Here is a 19,514-nt window from a genome sequence, read left to right as displayed (position 1 = left end):
AATATCCACAACAATCCTATGAGGTGGGTAATACATTGCTCATTTTGTGGATGAGTGATGGAGGCAGGGTTAACAGCCTGAGGTCACACAGCTATTAACCACAATGCTTTACTCTTGGGCTATAGACACATACTCCGCTTTCAGAATGAATTATTAATTAAGTTTTATGCTGTTGCTATTATAGTACTAAAAGGCAACTGTTTAGGGAGATGATGGAAATGTATTTTATAAGTAAATGAAGTATTACTCTTTAAGATGACACAATTACACGTTAGTTTGGTTTTTATTGAAAAAAAAAAAGAGGACTGATGATTCTAAATATCTGAGTGCATATCTAATAGTCATTGCTCTCAGCTGATACGACAGCTTCCTTTGAACCAAAGGAGAATTATTCAGTTTTTTTGTTTAGTCTTTTGTTTTTGGCCATGCCCACCGCATGCAGAAATTCCTGGGCCAGGTATTGAACCCAAGCCACAGCAGTGACCATACTGAATCCTTAACTGCTAGGCCACCAGGGAACTCCTTCAGTTTTTTGTTTGTTCGTTTTTCTTTTTATGTCCACACCTGCGGCATATGGAAGTTCCAGGGCCAGGGCTCAAATCGGAGCTGCAGCTGTAGGCCTATGCCATCATCAACAGCAATACCAGATCCAGGTTCCATGTGTGACCTGTGCCGCAGCTTATGGCAATGCTGGATCCTTAACTCGCTGAGCAAGGCCAGGGATCGAATCTGCAACCTATATCGGAGCCTATCTCAGGTCCTTAACCCACTGAGCCACAGTGGGAACTCCTCCCATTTTTTTCAATGCTAGTCGCTTTCTACTGCTGAAGATAAAAACTTGCTTCTACAGAGCATAATCACTGTATTCAGAACCTTATAAGATTACATAAGTGAAATATGTCAATCCAGCCGATCTCTTTGAGTGTTCCTGAACACCTGATCTGTGATCAGCACTGTGCCAGGTGTCATGAGGTCATCTTGCACTGAATACATGTCTTTAAGGTTTTCAGAGTATGTTCCTGAACGTTCTCTGTTTGTCATTACAACAGCCCTAAAAGGTAGGCGGGAGATTTCCATACCCTCATCCCAGCGAACAATATATAAATTTAGTTAAAATGCTGTGTGACATAATTAAAAGTGTGGAGTTTGAATTACTTGGTTCAGATCTAGGCATCACCACTGTATAGTTTTGTGGCTTTGGGCAAATAAGCTAATTTCCCTAAACTTTAATTGCCTCACTCGTAAAATAGTAATAATACCTACTTTATAGGATTTGAGGGGTGGTAGTTAAGATTAAATGCAATATGCTTATTAAATACTGTCTCATGGGAAATATAGTTCCTATTAAAAATTGTGATCCCATAATTATTTTTATTGTAAAAGAAAAAGTCGAAACTGGCCATTGACCAAACAAAAACTCTATTTCAGACCAGATTTCTAGTCAGGTGAATATAACACATTCTTATTAAAATTGGAAAGTAGTAGGAGTTCTCTTGTGGCACAGTGGGTTAAGGATCTGGAGTTGTCACTGCAGTAGCTTGGGTCACCGCTGTGGCACGGGTTTGATCCCTGACTTGGGAATTTCCACAGGCTACAGGCACAGCCAAAAAACAAACCAGAAAGTTGTTTCTACCCCAGATGTATGAATTCTGGCTTTGAGACTCTTGGGAGATCACTCCAAAGGAAAGTCAGGCCAAACAGAGTTTTCACGAGTTCAAATAGAGCTGAATGCAAGTCCAGGCGCTGGCGCTTGCCACCCTTGTGGGATAGAACATGTCCTTGGAGTCAGAAAAAACCCCGAAATTGTAGCTTTCACCTTAGATAACAAACTTAACTTCAAGTTTCTATTTTCCCATCAATGAAATGACAATAACAGCACACGTTGCACGGGTTTTAAATTGAGAACTAGTGTACTTGTCATTCCTAGCACAGTGCTTTGCACAGAAAAGTTCTCAATAAATTATAATTCCTCCCATTACTGTTAATGAGGGATTTAACCTCTCTTGTGTTTCCTCATCACAAAAATAGGGTTAATACCTCAAGGAATTATTGTGGGGGTTAAATGAAGTAATAGATATACTAGGCGAATTTGAAGTACTGTACAAATGTTAGTTCCCACCTTCCCTGAATTTATCAGCAAGGGGAATAGGAAGATGATACAGTGCTATTATTGTTCATTCAGCTACCAAATCTTAAAAGTGAAATTTGAGGGGGCGTTCCTGTCGTGGCTCAGTGGTTAACCAATCAGACTAGTATCCATGAGGACACATGTTCGATCCCTGGCCTTGCTCAGTGGGTTAAAGATCCAATGTTGCCCTGAGCTGTGGTGTAGGTCTCAGACACAGCTCAGATCCCGTGTGGCTGTGGCTGTAGCTGTGGTGTAGGCCAGTGGCTGTAGCTCTGATTCCCTTAGCCTGGGAACTTCCATATGCTGCCCTAAAAAGACAAAAAGACCAAAAAAAAAAAGTGAAATTTGAGGAAGCTTTATGACTCTAAGACTGTTGGAGCTGTTTAAGTCCCCACAATTAATTTGCCATCTTCCTTATTCAGGATTACAGTAAAGTCCAGCACTTAGCCCTCCATGCATTCCATAATACAGAAGTGGAGGCCATGCAAGCAGAAAGTTGCTACCAGTTGGCTAGATCATTCCACGTCCAGGTAAGTTAATTTTATACCCTCTCTCAACATCTAATCCTTTAATGGCTTTCCGAATCTTTTTTTTGAAACTTTTGTACATTTTGTTGGTCTTGTTTTGTTTTTGTTTTCTTAGGAAGATTATGACCAAGCTTTCCAGTACTACTATCAAGCCACCCAGTTTGCTTCGTCCTCTTTTGTGCTGCCTTTTTTTGGTTTGGGACAAATGTACATTTATCGAGGAGACAAAGAAAATGCATCCCAGTGCTTTGAGAAAGTCTTGAAAGCTTATCCTAATAATTATGAAACTATGAAAATTCTGGGCTCTCTATATGCTGCCTCGGAAGATCAAGAAAAACGAGATATCGCTAAGGTATATTTTAAAAAATCTTCATTATTCTCTGTTCGCTATCCTTAGAAGCTCATTCCTCATTTCTTGTTGTTGATAGTAAAAATGTGATAGGCATGGTTTTTCTTAGCTGAGTTTGTTCCAGTCGAAATAAAAGTTGCCTTATTAAACAGGGTAGAATAGCCACCAGTTTTTACTGTCATAGCCTGTAGTTGGAATGCTTTAGCTTAATGATCTCTTTTTGTCCCAGGGCCATTTGAAGAAGGTCACAGAACAGTATCCTGATGACGTTGAAGCATGGATTGAATTGGCACAAATCTTAGAACAGACGGATATACAGGTATCTTAGCCATTTTTTTACCTCCTAATTAAATATGTTTTTGATAAGCCTGCTGTAATGTTTCTCAGTCTCTCGTTTTCACTTACACCTCATTCTGTCCACCTTGAAAATCCAGGGTGCCCTGTCAGCCTACGGAACAGCAACACGGATCCTTCAGGAGAAGGTGCAGGCTGATGTCCCCCCCGAGATTCTGAATAATGTGGGGGCCCTCCATTTCCGACTTGGAAATCTAGGCGAGGCAAAGGTAGGAACACAGAGATAGTCCTTCTTTTGGACTATCAAGTTCAATGTACAGATTTTGAGATGTGTCACCCACATCTGTTAACATTGTAATTTTCCGTTCGTCTAGAAATACTTTTTGGCATCCTTGGATCGTGCCAAGGCAGAAGCTGAGCATGATGAACATTATTACAATGCCATTTCTGTTACAACGTCGTACAATTTAGCCAGGTTATATGAGGCCATGTGTGAATTCCACGAAGCAGAGAAACTATATAAAAACATCTTACGGGAACATCCTAATTATGTTGACTGTAAGGATTTTAAACTTCCTTTTAATGTATTTAAATGCCCACAACAGCAGCAAAAAAATGTAGCCTGGGGGGAAAAGAAAAATCTTTTTTAGAACCGATAGCAAAAAATTCTGATAATGGTCTCTCTTCTTCAAGGCAGATTTGTGACCTTAAAAAGGCAAAGATGCTGCTTCACTTATATTTGTGTTAGAAACAAAAATAGCTAAAAACCAGTTGAATCATATTTCATAGACTAGGTATCTTCAGTGGGCCAGCTGCCTTTATTAAACTTATAATAATAACTCCTTGGCATATTCGGTTATGGGTGGGCCTTTATGATAGTCCTACTTTGATTTCATATAAATATTTTGCAGTGTTTCTAACAGTGAGAAAAAAGTGTCCTTTAAATAATTATTACTAAAATTGTCCTACTTTGAGCTGTTACAACGTAGACATTGCTTTTTTTTTTTTTCTTTTTTTTTCTTTTTTAAATGGCTGGATCTGCAGCATATGGAACATCCTGAGCCAGGGATTGAATCTGGGCAGCAGCTGCGACTTACGTTGCAACTGTGGCAGTTATGGATCCTTTAACCCACTGTGCAGGACCAGGGGATGAACTTGTGCCTCCACAGTCAGATTCTTAACCCAGTGCACCACATCAGAAACTCCTAGACATTGCACAACTGGGAAAGTTTTTTGTTGTTGTTGTTGTTTTTTAAGGCTGCACCTGCAGCATATAGAGGTTCCCAGGCTAGGGGTCAAATCAGAGCTACAGCTGCCGGCCTACACTACAGCCACAGCAACACCAGATCCAAGCCACATCTGCGACCTGCACCACAGCTCCTGGCAGCATCGGATCCTTAACCCACTGAGGGATGCCAGGAATTGAACCTGCATCCTCATGGATACTAGTCTGGTTTGTTACCACTGAGGCACAATGGAAACTCCTGGAAAGTTTCTAATTAATTTATATGCTGTACTTTCCTTAAAAGAACCTAAAGCTGTGATATTTTAACTATGGTCACATCAAGAGCTATTAACTTGGCCCTGTCATACTGTTATGGTTGCAAAAGTGATTTAAAATAAATAAGAGGAGTTCACGCTATGGTGCAATGGGATTGGTGGTGTCTCTGGAGCACTGGGACACAGGTTCAATCCCCAGCCTGGCACAGTGGGTTGAGGATTCAGTGTTGGTTGAAACTATAGCTCAGATCTCACCCCTTGCCTAGGAGCAACATAGGCTGTGGGGTGACCAAAAAAAAGGAAGAAAAAAGTGAGATTTTAGTTGAATGCCAGGCTAAAGTTGAATTGAGTTGATAGGCAGTAGTAAGTCATTGTTGCTTTCTTGGGGGGAGGGACATTTTCTGGAGAAAATAAGAACTTACATTTGTGTGACACTTTTTTATTATTATTTAAGTGAATGAGCCACAGTTAGAGCCCAGGTTACCTAACTGGTAATCCCTAGTAGCCCGTGTCATGTGCCAAGCAGCTTTTTAAGAAAAAATAACTGGCAGTACTGGGCATCAGAGAGAAACTGGAAAGAAAACAATGCCAAGCTTTTAAAATAGCTTGAGATGAGGACTCCGTCTGGAGTGCCAGCCTAGGGAATGGAGAGGAAGCGATAAATATAAGATTTAAACAGTAAGATTCAATGGTGACAGTTACTCTTTAACTTATCAGTTAATTAATTATATTGATGTTTGATATTTTTTCACCTGTGGGATTTTTCTATTCATTGTATGATTGCGTTAGTGAAAAACAACATATGACTTTAAAACTATGATCCTATTGTATTGCTAATGTTTTTTTCACATAAAAACTTGCATATTTTCAGGCTATCTGCGCCTAGGAGCCATGGCTAGAGATAAAGGAAACTTTTATGAGGCTTCAGATTGGTTTAAGGAAGCTCTTCAGATTAATCAGGTTGGTAATACTAACTCTTGGCTTTGAAAAATAATTATTTCATCATTTTCCCCCAGCAAATTAGCTTTTCTTTGTATTGGCTATCATATGTTTCTGGGACTGGCATCTCCATTTTTTCCATTTACTTGTTAAAGATGGTAAAGAGGTTAGAAATCATCTAAACGTTTGGATCGTGGTCCACAGTAAGAAATAGATTTCACATCGCAGCCTGTACCTACACGTGTGTGTATATAAACAACTGAAACGAAAGTTTTATAAATCTTTGTGTGCCCTTGCCGTAGGCAGTACATTGATATTTTTTTTTACTGTATTCCATTCTTTTGCATTTCTGATGCTGATAACTACACAATAAATGGAATTTTTACTAAAAGGAATTTTTCAAATCACTAATTCTTCTCAGCACTCAGTTGGAAGAACAAAGTTGTCGCTGTAGCCTGTAAACCTCTTTAGTAACCAGTGGTCTTTCAGCTCTTGTGGAAAGATAACTGATGTGTCTGAATTCAAATTACAAATTTTGCTTCCTTTTAATGTGTGTTCCAGGACCATCCAGATGCTTGGTCTTTAATTGGTAATCTTCATTTGGCAAAACAAGAATGGGGCCCAGGCCAGAAAAAATTCGAGAGGATATTAAAACAACCATCTACTCAGAGTGACACTTACTCTATGCTGGCCCTTGGCAATGTCTGGCTCCAAACTTTGCATCAGCCCACCCGAGATAGAGAAAAGGTAATTTCATATCTTTAAAACAAAATTGAGGAGTTCCCGTCATGGCTCAGCGCTAATGAATCTGACTAGTATCCATGAGGATGCAGGTTCGATCCCTGGCCTTGCTCAGTGGGGTAAGGATCCAGTGTTGCCGTGAGCTGTGGTGTAGGTTGCAGACTCGGCCTGGATCTGGCATTACTATGGCTGTGGTATAGGCCAGTGGCTACAGCTCCAAATTGAGCCCTAGCCTGGGAACCTCCGTATGCCACACAGGTATTCCTAAAAAGACTGAAAAAAAAAACAAAATTCCTACTCGTTTTATTCTTTTTTTTGTCTTTTTGCCGTTTCTAGGGCCACTCCCTAGGCATATGGAGGTTCACAGGCTAGGGGTCGAATCAGCTGCTGGCCTACACCAGAGTCACAGCAATTCAGGATCTGAGCCATGTCTGAAGCCTACACCACAGCTCACGGCAACGCCAGATCCTTAACCCACTGAGCAAAGCCAGGGATCAAACCCACAACGTCATGGTTCCTAGTCAGATTCGTTAACCACTGAGCCATGACGGGAACTCCTCATTTTATTCTTGTTTGATTTTTTTTTTAAATAATGTTTGTTCTTTATATGTCCTTTTTTACAGGAAAAGCGTCATCAAGATCGTGCTCTGGCCATCTACAAGCAAGTACTCAGAAATGATGCAAAGAATCTATATGCTGCTAATGGCATAGGTAATTACAAGATTTGGATATCCATAACAATTTGTGAAATGAAGGCTTTGGGGGGAACTTTTTGTAGATCACATTTTCTCTGTACACATAATAAAGGTAGTTGTTTTAAAACAGGACTTTTAGAAGTTCCCTTGTGGTACAGCAGGTTAAGAACCAGGCATTGTCACTGCAGCAGTTTGGGTCACTGCTGTGGTACGGGTTTGATCCCTGGCCCAGGAACTTGCACATGCTACAGTGGCCAAAAACCAAATTAAAAAAGACCTTCCAGTCTGTTTAACTTTTCAGTGTTGGTTCAAATTTCAAGTGGAAAAACTGAGTTGTTACTGTGGCACAGGTTCAGTCCTTGGCCCAGGAACGTCCATGTTCTGAGGGTTCGGCTATAAATAAATAAAATAGGACTTTAAGTTGTTTTTCTGGCTACAATGAGAAAATTCTTAAATGTGAACATTTTTTAACTTTAGGAGCTGTTTTAGCCCATAAAGGCTATTTCCGAGAAGCTCGTGATGTATTTGCCCAAGTAAGAGAAGCAACAGCAGATATCAGTGATGTGTGGTTGAACCTAGCACACATCTACGTGGAACAGAAGCAATACATCAGTGCCGTTCAGATGGTAATGTCTTATTTTTCAAGATGCTTTTATATTGTGTTCCTTGTTGAGCACTTGTTTTCTTAACCATTCTGACCCTGCCCTGGAGCTGCGTGCTGTCTCTTGTGACACTGTGTCTATTCAGAGGCTCCTAAGTATATAAGGCTAAGGCCAGTCTTTTAATAACAGAGATGTGAGTTCTGGCTCAGCCATTAATTAATTGCATGTCTTGAACAAAGACATCCTCTCTGAGCTAGTTTCCATATCTATAAAATGGAAATAATTGTGAGGTTATTGCATTGATTCCAATAAAATTGAAGAATTTTGTGAGGTTCCAGAATGAAAGCTTCTTGGCCCTAACTTGCCTAGTATAGCAGTAAGTACCCAGAAGATAGTGGGATATAATATTTGTTTACTTGTTTTACCCTGCTGTTTCTCAGATGAGAGAACAGAGGTTCAAAAAGATTAAGTGACATTTAAAAAAGAAAAACAGTCCCTGGGGATAAGTTTTCTTGACTGTAGAATTTTGTTATGCTTTACACATTTGTTGCATACTTGAACTGGAAGTAAAAGAGTCATGCTCAGCATCTTTAGCATAGTGAAAAGTGAAAAGCTCTTAGGCGCTCTGGGAAATATTATAGTCAGAAATACAAAGATTTGGAGTTCCTGTCGTGGTGCAGCAGAAACGAATCCGACTAGGAACCATGAGGTTTTGGGCCTCGTTCAGTGAGTCAAGGATACAGCATTGCCATGAGCTGTGGTATAGGTTGCAGATGCTGCTCGAGCTGATGTTGCCATGGCTGTGGTATAGGCAAGCAGCTGTAGCTCCAATTTGACCCCTAGCCTGGGAACCTCCATATGCTGTGGGTGTAGCCCTAAAAAGAAAGTGACATCTTCATGGCAGAATTAACCCCAATATCACTGTATTGGTTTTTCTAAGAAGTTAACAATAAGAACTGTGAGACTTCTCATGCTTATTTCTAGTAGGTCCCACCAATCCTAAAAAAGGTGGTAAGAGAGCCAAAGGAGCCATGTGTAGGGTTTGTAATAAGTTGTCGATGAGCTTATTCTAACTCGTATTGCTAAAGACATAAAGACCTTCCAGGAGTTCCCTTGTGGTGCAGTGAGTTAAGAACCAGGCATTGTCACTGCAGCAGTTCGGGTCACTGCTATGGTATGGGTTCAGTCCCTGGCCCAGGAACTTGCACATGCTACGGTGGCCAAAAAAACAAAACAAATTAAAAAAGATCTTCCAGCCTGTTTAACTTTTCAGTGTTGGTCAAAATTTCAAGTGGAAAAACTGTTTGGAGTATATAGTTTTTCTTACAGCTGTATTTTTACATTGTGAAACTGTATCCTGGTGAATGTAAAAAGTCATTCTTAGGAGTTCCTGTTGTGGCGCAGCAGAAACAAATCCCACTAAGAACCCTGAGGTTGTGGGTTCGATCCCTGGCCTTGCTCAGTGGGCTAAGGATCTGGCATTGCTGTGAGCTGTGGTGTAGGTTTTAGACACAACTCAGATCCCGTGTTGCTATGGCTATGGTGTAGGCCAGCAGCTGTAGCTCCGATTTGACCCCTAGCCTGGGAACCTCCATATACCGAGGGTGCGGGCCTAAAAGGAAAAACAAACAAACAAAAAATTTTAATTTTAAAAATAATAAAAAGTCATTCTCAAATTAGTCTGGGAAATGAACCATTGAAAAGATAAAACTCCTTCTCATATGGCTTTAAAATCTCTTGACATTTTATTACAAAGTGACTATCATCTAATCTTCGTTGCATTTTAATTAACTTTTTCTTTTATTGTAGTATGAAAACTGCCTCCGAAAGTTCTATAAGCACCAGAACACGGAAGTTGTACTCTATTTGGCCCGGGCCCTCTTCAAGTGTGGCAAGTTACAGGAATGCAAACAGACTTTGCTGAAGGTAAAAAGGAGAACTCAGTTCTATGCTGCATTGAATTTTTTACTCTGTTGTATGCATGCTTACATACTTGACACTCTATTTGATTAAAATCCTTTTCATGCCATTAGATCATATGAAAGATCTGCTTTGTTTTTTATTTATAGGCTAGACATGTGGCACCCAGTGATACAGTTCTTATGTTTAATGTGGCCTTGGTCCTGCAAAGATTAGCTACCTCTGTCCTGAAAGATGAAAAGAGTAATCTGAAGGAAGTACTTAATGCTGTGAAAGAACTGGAGCTTGCACACAGGTAAGATTTTGTAGGAACAACCTTTGAAACGCTTTGTTTCTTTAAATCCTTCTGTCTCAAAAGGTGCTGAAAAATCACTGCCCTCGGGAGTTCCCGTCGTGGCGCAGTGGTTAACGAATCCGATTAGGAACCATGAGATTGAGGGTTCGGTCCCTGGTCTTGCTCAGTGGGTTAAGGATCCAGCGTTGCCGTGAGCTGTGGTATAGGTTGCAGACGTGGCTCAGATCCCGAGTTGCTGTGGCTCTGGCGTAGGCTGGCAGCTACAGCTCCGATTAGACCCCTAGCCTGGGAACCTCTATATGCCGTGGGAAGTGGCCCAAGAAAAGGCAAAAAGACAAAAAAAAAAGAAGAAAAAGAAAATCTCTACCCTCAAGAGAATCACTTGCTGTTAGAATCATTCCGGCAATTTTTAAGCCAAAGCAGACAGCTGCCATCAGGTGGCGCCAAACCATAGCCGAGGTCCTGCTAGATTTGGCTCTTCTAGCCTGGCCCCTAGAACTGACTAGCTAGCTTTGCAAGCTTGCCCTAGATTTTTCATTAATCTGACAATAATATGACCCAGCATTTTACACACTAGAAATTTTTAGACTCTGCTTATGTTAGTTTTACTTACTATACCAGTGTCTTTTTATGAGATAACTCATTTTCATTGAGCTAAGATTAAGGCCTTTCCTCTTCAATACTGAATAAGTTTAATTGACTCAGCTCAAAATTTATGTAGTTTTTTAGTATTTATTTGGTATTTCAGTATATGGTAAAATTAAGACCTAACATCTCTTCAGGTTTTGTCCAACCTTATTTGAATTCTTTCTTCAGCATTTCTTGCCTTGCCCAGTAGATTATAAATACTTTCATGGCTTAAGCCTCCTAACTTCTGTGCTGATATATTTAGTAAATTTAGTGTTTAGTAAATATTTGTTGCTTGGATTGATTTTTGGTTGTTTGTGAATTTCCTGATAATTGTTAAATATAACTTTGCTTCTCTTCATGACTTGCTATTATCAAGTGGTGTATTGATGAGAATCCTTTTTAAGTGAGTTACATATGTATTTTTTTTCTATTGAGATGACAGCCCTTCATGTATTGCATACATTCATTTAAGTATTAAGTATTCATTAAGTTCAGTCAGTATGTAACCCTTCTGTCAGACTATTTTTGTAGAACAGATTAAAAACCTAAAGGGTCTGTTTCATTAATTTTTTCAAAGTATTTTATTTTCTCATTCCACTTAGATACTTCAGCTACTTGAGTAAAGTGGGAGATAAAATGAGATTCGATTTGGCCCTCGCTGCTACAGAAGCCAGGTAATGTTACTATTTAGGGAAGGTGACTTTGAGTGAGGCAGTGATATCGATGTGGGCTGGAATGTGGGCTGGGAGCGGGTTCCTGACTTTCCAGAGGCAAGTCTTTCACATCCTTCTCTGGGGCTCTCCAACCTCACCAAGGCTTTTTCCTAAGGGTCCTTTCAGGGAATGTGGCAAAGTTAATTTAGTTTGAGTACTTAAGTTGTATGGGAAAATGCTTTTCTATTTCACTCACATTGGCTAGGTAGTCAGAAGCAAGATTCCTGATTCTGAGGCACATGTGAAACTAATGTCGGGAATCTTTTTAGCTGTGTTTTGGGAAGACGGTAACAATTTGGAAACGTAACATAGCTGACAATTTGGGCTTATAAGAAACTAAGTAAGTTAGGAGTTCCCAATGTGGCTCAGTGGTTAATGAGCCTGACTAGTATCCAGGAGGACTCGGGTTCAATCCCTGGCCTTGTTCAGTGAGTTAAGGATCCTGCATTGCCCTGAGCTGTGGTGTAGGTCGCAGATGCAGTTTGGATCCCACGTTGCCGTGGCTGTGGTATAAGCCGGCAACTGTAGCTCTGATTCAACCCCTAGCTTGGGAACCTCCATTATGCCTCCTTTGCGGCCTTTTAAAGACAAAAGACCAAAACTAAGTTAATTTTGCTAATTAAGACTCCCCATAGGTATCACCTAATGATCTTGCTTCAAATGTGTATAAGGAAGAGGTGATGTTCTGAGTCTTTGAATTAAAAGTATTGTGGCTGCATTCATATTTCTCTAAATTTGGAATGTTCTAGGCAATGCTCTGACTTGCTGAGCCAGGCCCAGTACCACGTGGCCCGGGCGCGCAAACAAGATGAAGAGGAAAGGGAGTTGCGGGCCAAACAAGAGCAAGAGAAAGAACTGTTAAGGCAAAAGCTTCTCAAAGAACAGGTATTTATTATATTTTCAGTTAAACTAGAACTAAAGATGTGCATACGTACACTTTGTATGTTAAAAAAGAAGTCCTGGAGTTCCCGTCATGGCTCAGTGGTTAACGAATCCAAGTAGGAACCATGAGGCTGCGGGTTCGATCCCTGGCCTTGCTCAGTGGGTTAAGGATCCAGTGTTGCCATGAGCTGTGGTGTAGGTCGCAGATACCACTTGGATCTGACGTGGCTGTGGCTGTGGTGTAGGCCGGCAGCTACAGCTCTGATTTGACCCCTAGCCTGGGAACCTCCGTATGCCGAGGGAACAGCCCTAGAAAAGGCAAAAAGACCAAAAAAAAAAAAAGTCTTTTTGATGGTAGTCATGATGTTTTTGGTTATAAGAACATTTTGATGAGTTTTTTCCTACCCTTTTTATTCTCATAGGAAGAGAAACGTCTCAGAGAAAAAGAAGAGCAAAAGAAACTTTTGGAACAGCGAGCCCAGTATGTAGAGAAGACCAAAAATATTCTTATGTTTACTGGAGAGACTGAAGCAACAAAAGAAAAGAAACGAGGTGGCGGTGGTGGCCGGGTAAGATATGCCTCCAGTTAGAAATGAAGTTAGGGAGTTCCCGTCATGTCTCAACGGAAACAAATCTCACTGGCATCCATGAGGACGCAGGTTCAATCCCTGACCTCACTGAGTGGGTTAAGGATCTGGTGTTGCAGTGAGTTGTGGTGTAGGTTGCAGACGTGGCTCGGATCCAGCATTGCTGTGGCTGTGGTGTAGGCCAGCAACTGCAGCTCCAATTTGACCCCTAGCCTGGGACCCTCCATATGCCACAGGTGTGGCCCTAAAAAGACAAAAAAAAAAAAAATGAAGTTAATTGGTTAGACTCATTCAGTACTTAGTCCTGAGCTTTGGCCTCCTCTGCTGAGAGACAGTCTTCCAACACAGAGACTACTTTAAATGGTGTCTAGTATTTAGAAGTGAATTTGAGTGTATCTCAGTACAGTTAGTTGACCTTGTCTCGATCTTGTAGTTGATTTTTGCCTTTGGGGGTATTCATCCCAATTAGACATCTTTAAAGTATGGGCCTCACCAGACACCTCTTCCACACACCTTAGAGGAGGGATGGGACGCAGCCTCCTTCATACCCCAACACTCGTGCCAGCCACCTTCCACCAGCCAGGAAGGCACTGACGGTGGTCTTATTTGGATTCTAGCGGTCCAAGAAGGGAGGAGAGTTTGATGAATTTGTCAACGATGACACCGACGATGACCTGCCAATATCCAAAAAGAAGAAGAGAAGGAAGGGCAGTGGCAGTGAGCCAGAAGGCGAAGAGGAGGAGGGTGGCGAGAGGAAGAAGAAGAAGAGGAGAAGGTGGTATCATGGAGTAGCCTTTTAAATCACTGGGTTTGGAGTTCCCGTTGTGGCGTAGCGGGAACGACTCCGACTAGGAACCAGGAGGTGTCGGGTTTGATCCCTGGCCTCACTCAGTGGGTTAAGGATCTGGTGTGGCTGTGGTGTAGGCCGATAGCAACAGCTCCAATTAGACCCCTAGCCTGGGGACCTCCATATGCTGCGGGAGCGGCCCTAAAAGGACAAAAAATAAATAAGTCACCTGGGTTTTAAATAACTTCACAAAAGTGGCAAAAGACTTTTCACCTTCTGAGTCTTAGTTCACACCCAGTAATCCCTTGATCCGCCCAGACAAGGAAAAGCTTTTCATTACCCTACCTCCTGCTTTAATCCTAACATGGACCCCATGGCCAAAGGCCCTGAGTGCTTGGAATCTCCACACATCCCCACAGCTTTGCTTCTGAGAGCTCTGCGTCAGTCATAATTGCCTTTCTTATGACAGTAAAGTTGCAATGCTTGTTGGGAAATATATGCAATTTAGGATGAGAAAACTTAGTGTGTTCACACTCAGTATCCACATGCAGTCTTAGAAGAGCCGCTGAGCTTCTGTTTCCTCTCCGTAAAGTGGTAATGGCGATGGCCCAGCTCCTGGTCTGAGGGGATGTAGAAAATGTGAATTTAGGTGAAAGAAAGGCCTTTCAGTCCTCCCAGTGCTTCCCGCTGTTACAGCAAGTGGTGCTGTGCCCCTGCCTAACCTGGAGGTGCCCGGGAGCTGCGCCAATCCTCTCATGGTGCCTCGCTGTCCAGACTCCTCCAGTCTTACCAAGGCCTGTTCTTCCCACCCCGCAGCTGACTGCTTGTTGAATTCACTGAGGTGCAAACTTGTGGGATTGACGAAAGCTGTGGCAGGCCTGGAGTGAGCAGCTGGGAAGGAAGGAAGATGAGGGAAAGGGTGTGAAGTCTGGAGCCTGGGTCTTTTCCCACATCCTCTGTCCTTCCAGAAAAAAGATTCAAGCTCATCTTAGACTAATAAGAGGCCTCACAGTGACTAAATTAGTCAGCAGATATGGCAAAAATACAGAGTTTTTCAGACCCCTGAGCCATGTGCAGCAAGAGTAGTTTGTGGCCTCTGTCCTTGAGTGTATCCTGTGGTGGAGGCCCACCCTCATAGAGAAGGGTATTCAGAGTGATTGATACTATTTGGATGGCAGAGTTCCCTTCGTGGCTTAGCGGTTCACGAATCCCACTAGGATCCTTGAGGATGCGGGTTCCATCCCTGGCTTCGCTCAGTGGGTTAAGGATCTGGCATTGCTGTGAGCTGTGGTGTAGGTCCTGCGTTGCTGTAGCTCTGGCATAGGCCAGCAGCTATAGCTCTGATTTGACCCCCTAGCCTGGGAACCTCCATATGCCACAAGGGCAGCCCTAAAAAGCAAAAGCAAAAAAAAAAAAAAAAAACCTACTATTTGAATGGCAATGGACTTTATGGGCTTGAGCAAATCTTGACAGTTTTTCTCTTGGTGTTCACTATGTAGACCTCCCAAGGGAGATGAAGGATCTGATGATGATGAAACAGAAAACGGCCCCAAAGCCAAAAAGCGCCGTCCACCAAGAGCAGAGAAGAAGAAGGCTGTAAGTGTCTGTGATACTGTGGTTTTCTGTCCCCGGTGGGCGTAAAGGACTGCAGTACACTGGAGTACATTCTTGCCCTGCCGTTTCTTCAAGCACAGATGCTTGTTTTCGAACTTTATTGGTTGCCATTTATTGGTTGGTATCATTGCAGTGCAAACCCAGCTTAACAAGACAGCCTAACCTAAGAGTCTTGACTAATCTGTTATGTTGATCTTCTTTCTTCAGCCCAAGCCAGAACGTCTGCCTCCTTCAATGAAGGGAAAAATAAAATCCAAAGCCATAATATCATCAAGTGATGATTCGTCTGATGAAGATAAGCTGAAAATCGCTGATGAAGGGTAGGAATTTTTCACTTGATATGTTCTAATGAAAGAGGCCTGTGAGTGTCTGTGCCAAAGTGTCTGTTGTCTCTGCAGCCTCTTAGAATCTTAGAACTGGAAGAAAGCTTAGCACACATCTCACTCTAATCTTGTCATTTTGTCCTACCACATGCTTGTCCCTCAAAGAAGGAAACCTATTTTTGAAATCTCATTTCTTCATGGATATTAGCTGAAACCTTCCAGATGACATCCGCTTAAATAAAATGTATCATTTTGCTGCACTGCCATTGACTGGCTTTTAAAGTATTATGAGTAGCCTGATCTTGGTCACAGAGAGAAAGAGACTTTTTTTTTTTTTTTGCTTTTTAGGGGCGCATCTACGGCATATGGAGGTTTCCAGGCTAGGGGTCCGACTGCTGCTGGCCTACACCACAGCAACACTGGATCCTTAACCCACTGAGCGAGGCCAGGGATCAAACCCACAACCTCATGGTTCCTAGTCGGATTAGTTTCTGCTGCGCCACGATGGGAACTTCGAGAAAGAGACTTTCTTGACCGTTTCCGTTTCCTCCTAGTTAGGCAGTAACAATGACTCAGTGCTACCAGCTCCATGAAGGGCTTATCCTAGACTTTCGCCCACTTGGTGAAACAGTAGTCTAGTCTTCTCATCCTGAACTTGCCCCTCAAGCTCCAAATTTGGATTCCTAGACTAGGACTCTTTTTTTTTTTTTTTTTTTTAGTCTTTTTAGGTCCGCACATGCAGCATATGGAAGTTCCCAAGCTAGGGGTCAAATCGGAGCTACAGCTGCCAACCTGCACCACAGCCACAGCAATGCCAGGTCCAAGCTGTGTCTGTGGCCTACACCACAGCTCACAGCAATGCTGGATCCTTAACCCACTGAGCGAGGCCAGAGATCGAACCTGCGTCCTCATGGATGCTAGTCAGATTCATTTCTGCTGAGCCATGACGGGAACTCCTAGATTAGGACTTTTTAATGCCATCCTACGCTGTGTTGTTTTCATAGCCATCATTTCATTCATTCATTAAGAAGACATCTGGGAGTTCCCGTCATGGCCTAGTGGTTAACGAATCCGACTAGGAACCATGAGGTTGAAGGTTCAGTCCCTGCCCTTGCTCAGTAGGTTAACGATCCGGCGTTGCCGTGAGCTGTGGCGTAAGTCGCAGACATGGCTCGGATCCCGTGTTGCTGTGGCTCTGGCGTAGGCCAGTGGCTACAGCTCCGATTCGACCCCTAGCCTGGGAACCTACATATGCCGCAGGAGCGGCCCAAAGAAATAGCAAAAAGACAAAAAAAAAAAAAGAAGACATCTGAACATCCATGCCATGAGATAATGAGCTAAGTGCTGGGGGTTAGAGGAAAAAGGCACCACTGGTCCTGCCCCTAAGGACTCTGTGCTTTGGAGACAGTGGAGAATGACAGATAAACCAAAACCACGTTATACGGGAAAAAGTGTTCTCACGTGTATTTTGTATTCGTTATTCAAATAAATACATCTCCTCCTTTTCATAACTTTACAAACAAAATTGAGAAATGCTTCATTCTGATGGGAGGTGTGGGTATAACCAGTGAGAGTCACCCTTCACTGTTTCTATCCTGTCTTAAAGCACCTTATTCATTTCTCCTGTTTAATCCTTTTTATAATGAACGGGTATCACACTTACAAAAAAGTACACCCAACAGATGCCACAAAATGAACACCCTTGTCAAAAGCTTTTAGGTGAAGACCGTTAAATGCCAGCCCCCCCCCACCCCTTTTTAAGGTCACCCCCTGCTTGTCACGGCCCCTTGGGCCAGGACCCCGGGGTCTAACGGGTGTTTTGTCTTTGCCAGGCATGCCCGCCACGGCCACAGCGACTCGGACGAGGGCGATCGGCGGAGGAAGGGCGCCTCCTCGGAGAGCGAGTCGGACGAGAACCAGAACAAGTCGGGCAGCGAGGCCGGCAGCCCCCGCAGGCCCCGGAGGCCCCGCTCGGACGAGGATTCCGACAGCGACCAGCCGGCCCGAAAGCGCCGGCCGTCGGGCTCCGAACAGTCTGACAACGAGTCCCTGCAGTCCGGCCGGAGCCGCTCCGGAGGCTCCGAGGTGGACTCTCGGCCCGCGTCCCCCAGCGCCGAGTCCGACCACGACTCCGACCGAGCATCCGACAACGAGGGCTCCGGCCGCTGCTCCGTCAACGAATCCGAACCTGAGGCCTCCAACAACGAGGCCTCGGAGCGCGGCTCGGAGCGCGGGTCCGAGGACAGCGACTAGGCCTCATTTCCTAAATAAGCTTCATCTCTGGAGGGGACTTTTTTTAATCTATGAAAGCTGTGATCAAAACGTTTCAGGTGTTTAGTCCCACCGTGGTGAAATTTTTTTTTTCCCTAAGGCTTTTTTTTTTTTTTTTTGGTTCTAGCCATTTGTTACGTTGCCCCTCGAGACCTGTCTGTGCCAGAGCCCAATATTTGCGTCTCTTGAGCAAATGAAGAAGGCAACTCTTCTTCATTATGGTACAGTTCCACCTGTCATATGTGAAAACTACAGTAAAATAAACTCACACGCTAAAGCATTCCTGTAGGGAGGTTAGACCGAGACTGTGGCAGGCATCTCATCTTCTTTCTTTGTTAAGCTGTATACTGTTTGGATTTTTATTGCAATCTTTTACCAAGTGGTGCGAGAAACTTGGTATTAATATCTTCGTTCCATTTCAAGTTTAGGTCAAGAATATTTTTGTTTTCCGGAGGAAGAGGTATCTACTGTATAATTGCACCAAAGTACAAATGAAAGGAAGGTTTTCTTCGATAGTGTAATCCTGCAGCCATGTAGATAAAGACACAAATATATAATTTGTTAGGTTGAACAAAATGTGGAAAAATGCTTTTCTGTTAGTAGAATGCCAAGACCTACCTAAGCCACATAATAAATTCTTTTACCAACTTTAGGTGTAACTTTGTCTCTCTTTTTTTTTTTTTTGGCGTGGTATGTTTGTCTATGAAAATTTAGCATCAGTAAACTATGCAACTATTTGGAAGAACCTGAATTAAGCCAGAGGTTGGTGGAGTTTTTTAAAAGATGCAAGAAAACTAAGGTACTAGTATATATTTTTATCTTCAATAACTTGGTGATTAACCATTTAAAGGTAATAGTTAAATAGCACGGTATAGTTTGTAAAAGAGCTGTAATGAATTTAGTCAACAAGTATGAAATACATTATATGAGGCATTGAGAGCACAGATAAAAAGTCTTCCTTGTCCTCAAAAATCTAATAGAGAAAATAAGTTCTTTGTCCTTACAGCATGAACATGGGGTATGCTACTTGCACTTTGGGAGTCCCTTATGAATACAGGTATTTCTTCCAGGTGAGCCGTCAGATCAACAAAACAAGAATTTTCTCCCCAGCCGCTTTGCCCACATCAGAAGCCACTGTGCACTTTCTTCAGGTACCGTTCCCTCCAGCCACATTTTGGAGCCTGGAGGTGACAGAAATGACCAAGGAGCAGGGAATCCCCCTGAGGGTGGAGAAGGCCCTTCTGACAAAGGAAACTTGACCTGTTACCTTTGCTTTGCTGCTGTCTGGGACTCAGAGTAGCTCCATCGCCCTGGAGCCTTGGAGCCTGGGTCAGGAACAGCCACCTTTTTTTCTTTTTTTGTGTGTAATTGACAAATTACATGGTATCATGATATTAGTTTCAGGTGTACACTAAAATGATGTGATATTTATATATATTACAAAGTGATCACATTTAGTCTAATTAACATCTGTCATCTTACATAGTTACAAATGGAAAACAGTACGGAGGTTCCTCAAATATTTGAAAACAGAATTTCCACTAAATCAGCAATTCTGCTTCTGGGTATTTAATAAGATAATGAAAACACTAATTTGAAAAAATACATGTCCTCTTGTTTTGTATGTTGTAAATGTCCTATGTTGTAAAGATGCAGCATTATTTACGATTTAAGATAGGAAAACAACCTAAGTGTTCATCAATAAATGAATAGATGT

The 19,514-nt window shown here is 42.4% G+C and overlaps 1 protein-coding gene across 1 annotated transcript in view; it reads left to right on the top strand.

The window, feature by feature from the left end:
* The window catches only part of CTR9 (CTR9 homolog, Paf1/RNA polymerase II complex component), a 28,736-nt gene extending 10,287 nt beyond the window's left edge, over positions 1-18,449 (top strand). The window contains exons 8-25 of the mRNA XM_047776282.1: positions 2,551-2,658; positions 2,771-3,007; positions 3,234-3,323; positions 3,439-3,567; positions 3,673-3,856; positions 5,670-5,758; positions 6,299-6,484; positions 7,102-7,189; positions 7,651-7,799; positions 9,585-9,701; positions 9,845-9,990; positions 11,223-11,294; positions 12,083-12,218; positions 12,638-12,784; positions 13,420-13,577; positions 15,089-15,185; positions 15,411-15,523; positions 17,359-18,449. Of these exons, the coding sequence (XP_047632238.1) occupies positions 2,551-2,658; positions 2,771-3,007; positions 3,234-3,323; positions 3,439-3,567; positions 3,673-3,856; positions 5,670-5,758; positions 6,299-6,484; positions 7,102-7,189; positions 7,651-7,799; positions 9,585-9,701; positions 9,845-9,990; positions 11,223-11,294; positions 12,083-12,218; positions 12,638-12,784; positions 13,420-13,577; positions 15,089-15,185; positions 15,411-15,523; positions 17,359-17,779 (2,667 nt within the window). The 3' untranslated portion in view covers positions 17,780-18,449. The remainder of the gene's footprint in view (positions 1-2,550; positions 2,659-2,770; positions 3,008-3,233; positions 3,324-3,438; positions 3,568-3,672; positions 3,857-5,669; positions 5,759-6,298; positions 6,485-7,101; positions 7,190-7,650; positions 7,800-9,584; positions 9,702-9,844; positions 9,991-11,222; positions 11,295-12,082; positions 12,219-12,637; positions 12,785-13,419; positions 13,578-15,088; positions 15,186-15,410; positions 15,524-17,358) is intronic.
* The last annotated feature ends 1,065 nt before the right edge of the window (positions 18,450-19,514 follow it).

This window comes from Phacochoerus africanus, chromosome 4 (assembly GCF_016906955.1).
Source record: "Phacochoerus africanus isolate WHEZ1 chromosome 4, ROS_Pafr_v1, whole genome shotgun sequence".
In the NCBI taxonomy this organism is placed as follows: domain Eukaryota; kingdom Metazoa; phylum Chordata; class Mammalia; order Artiodactyla; family Suidae; genus Phacochoerus; species Phacochoerus africanus.
This window is presented reverse-complemented; position numbering and strand designations above follow the sequence as displayed.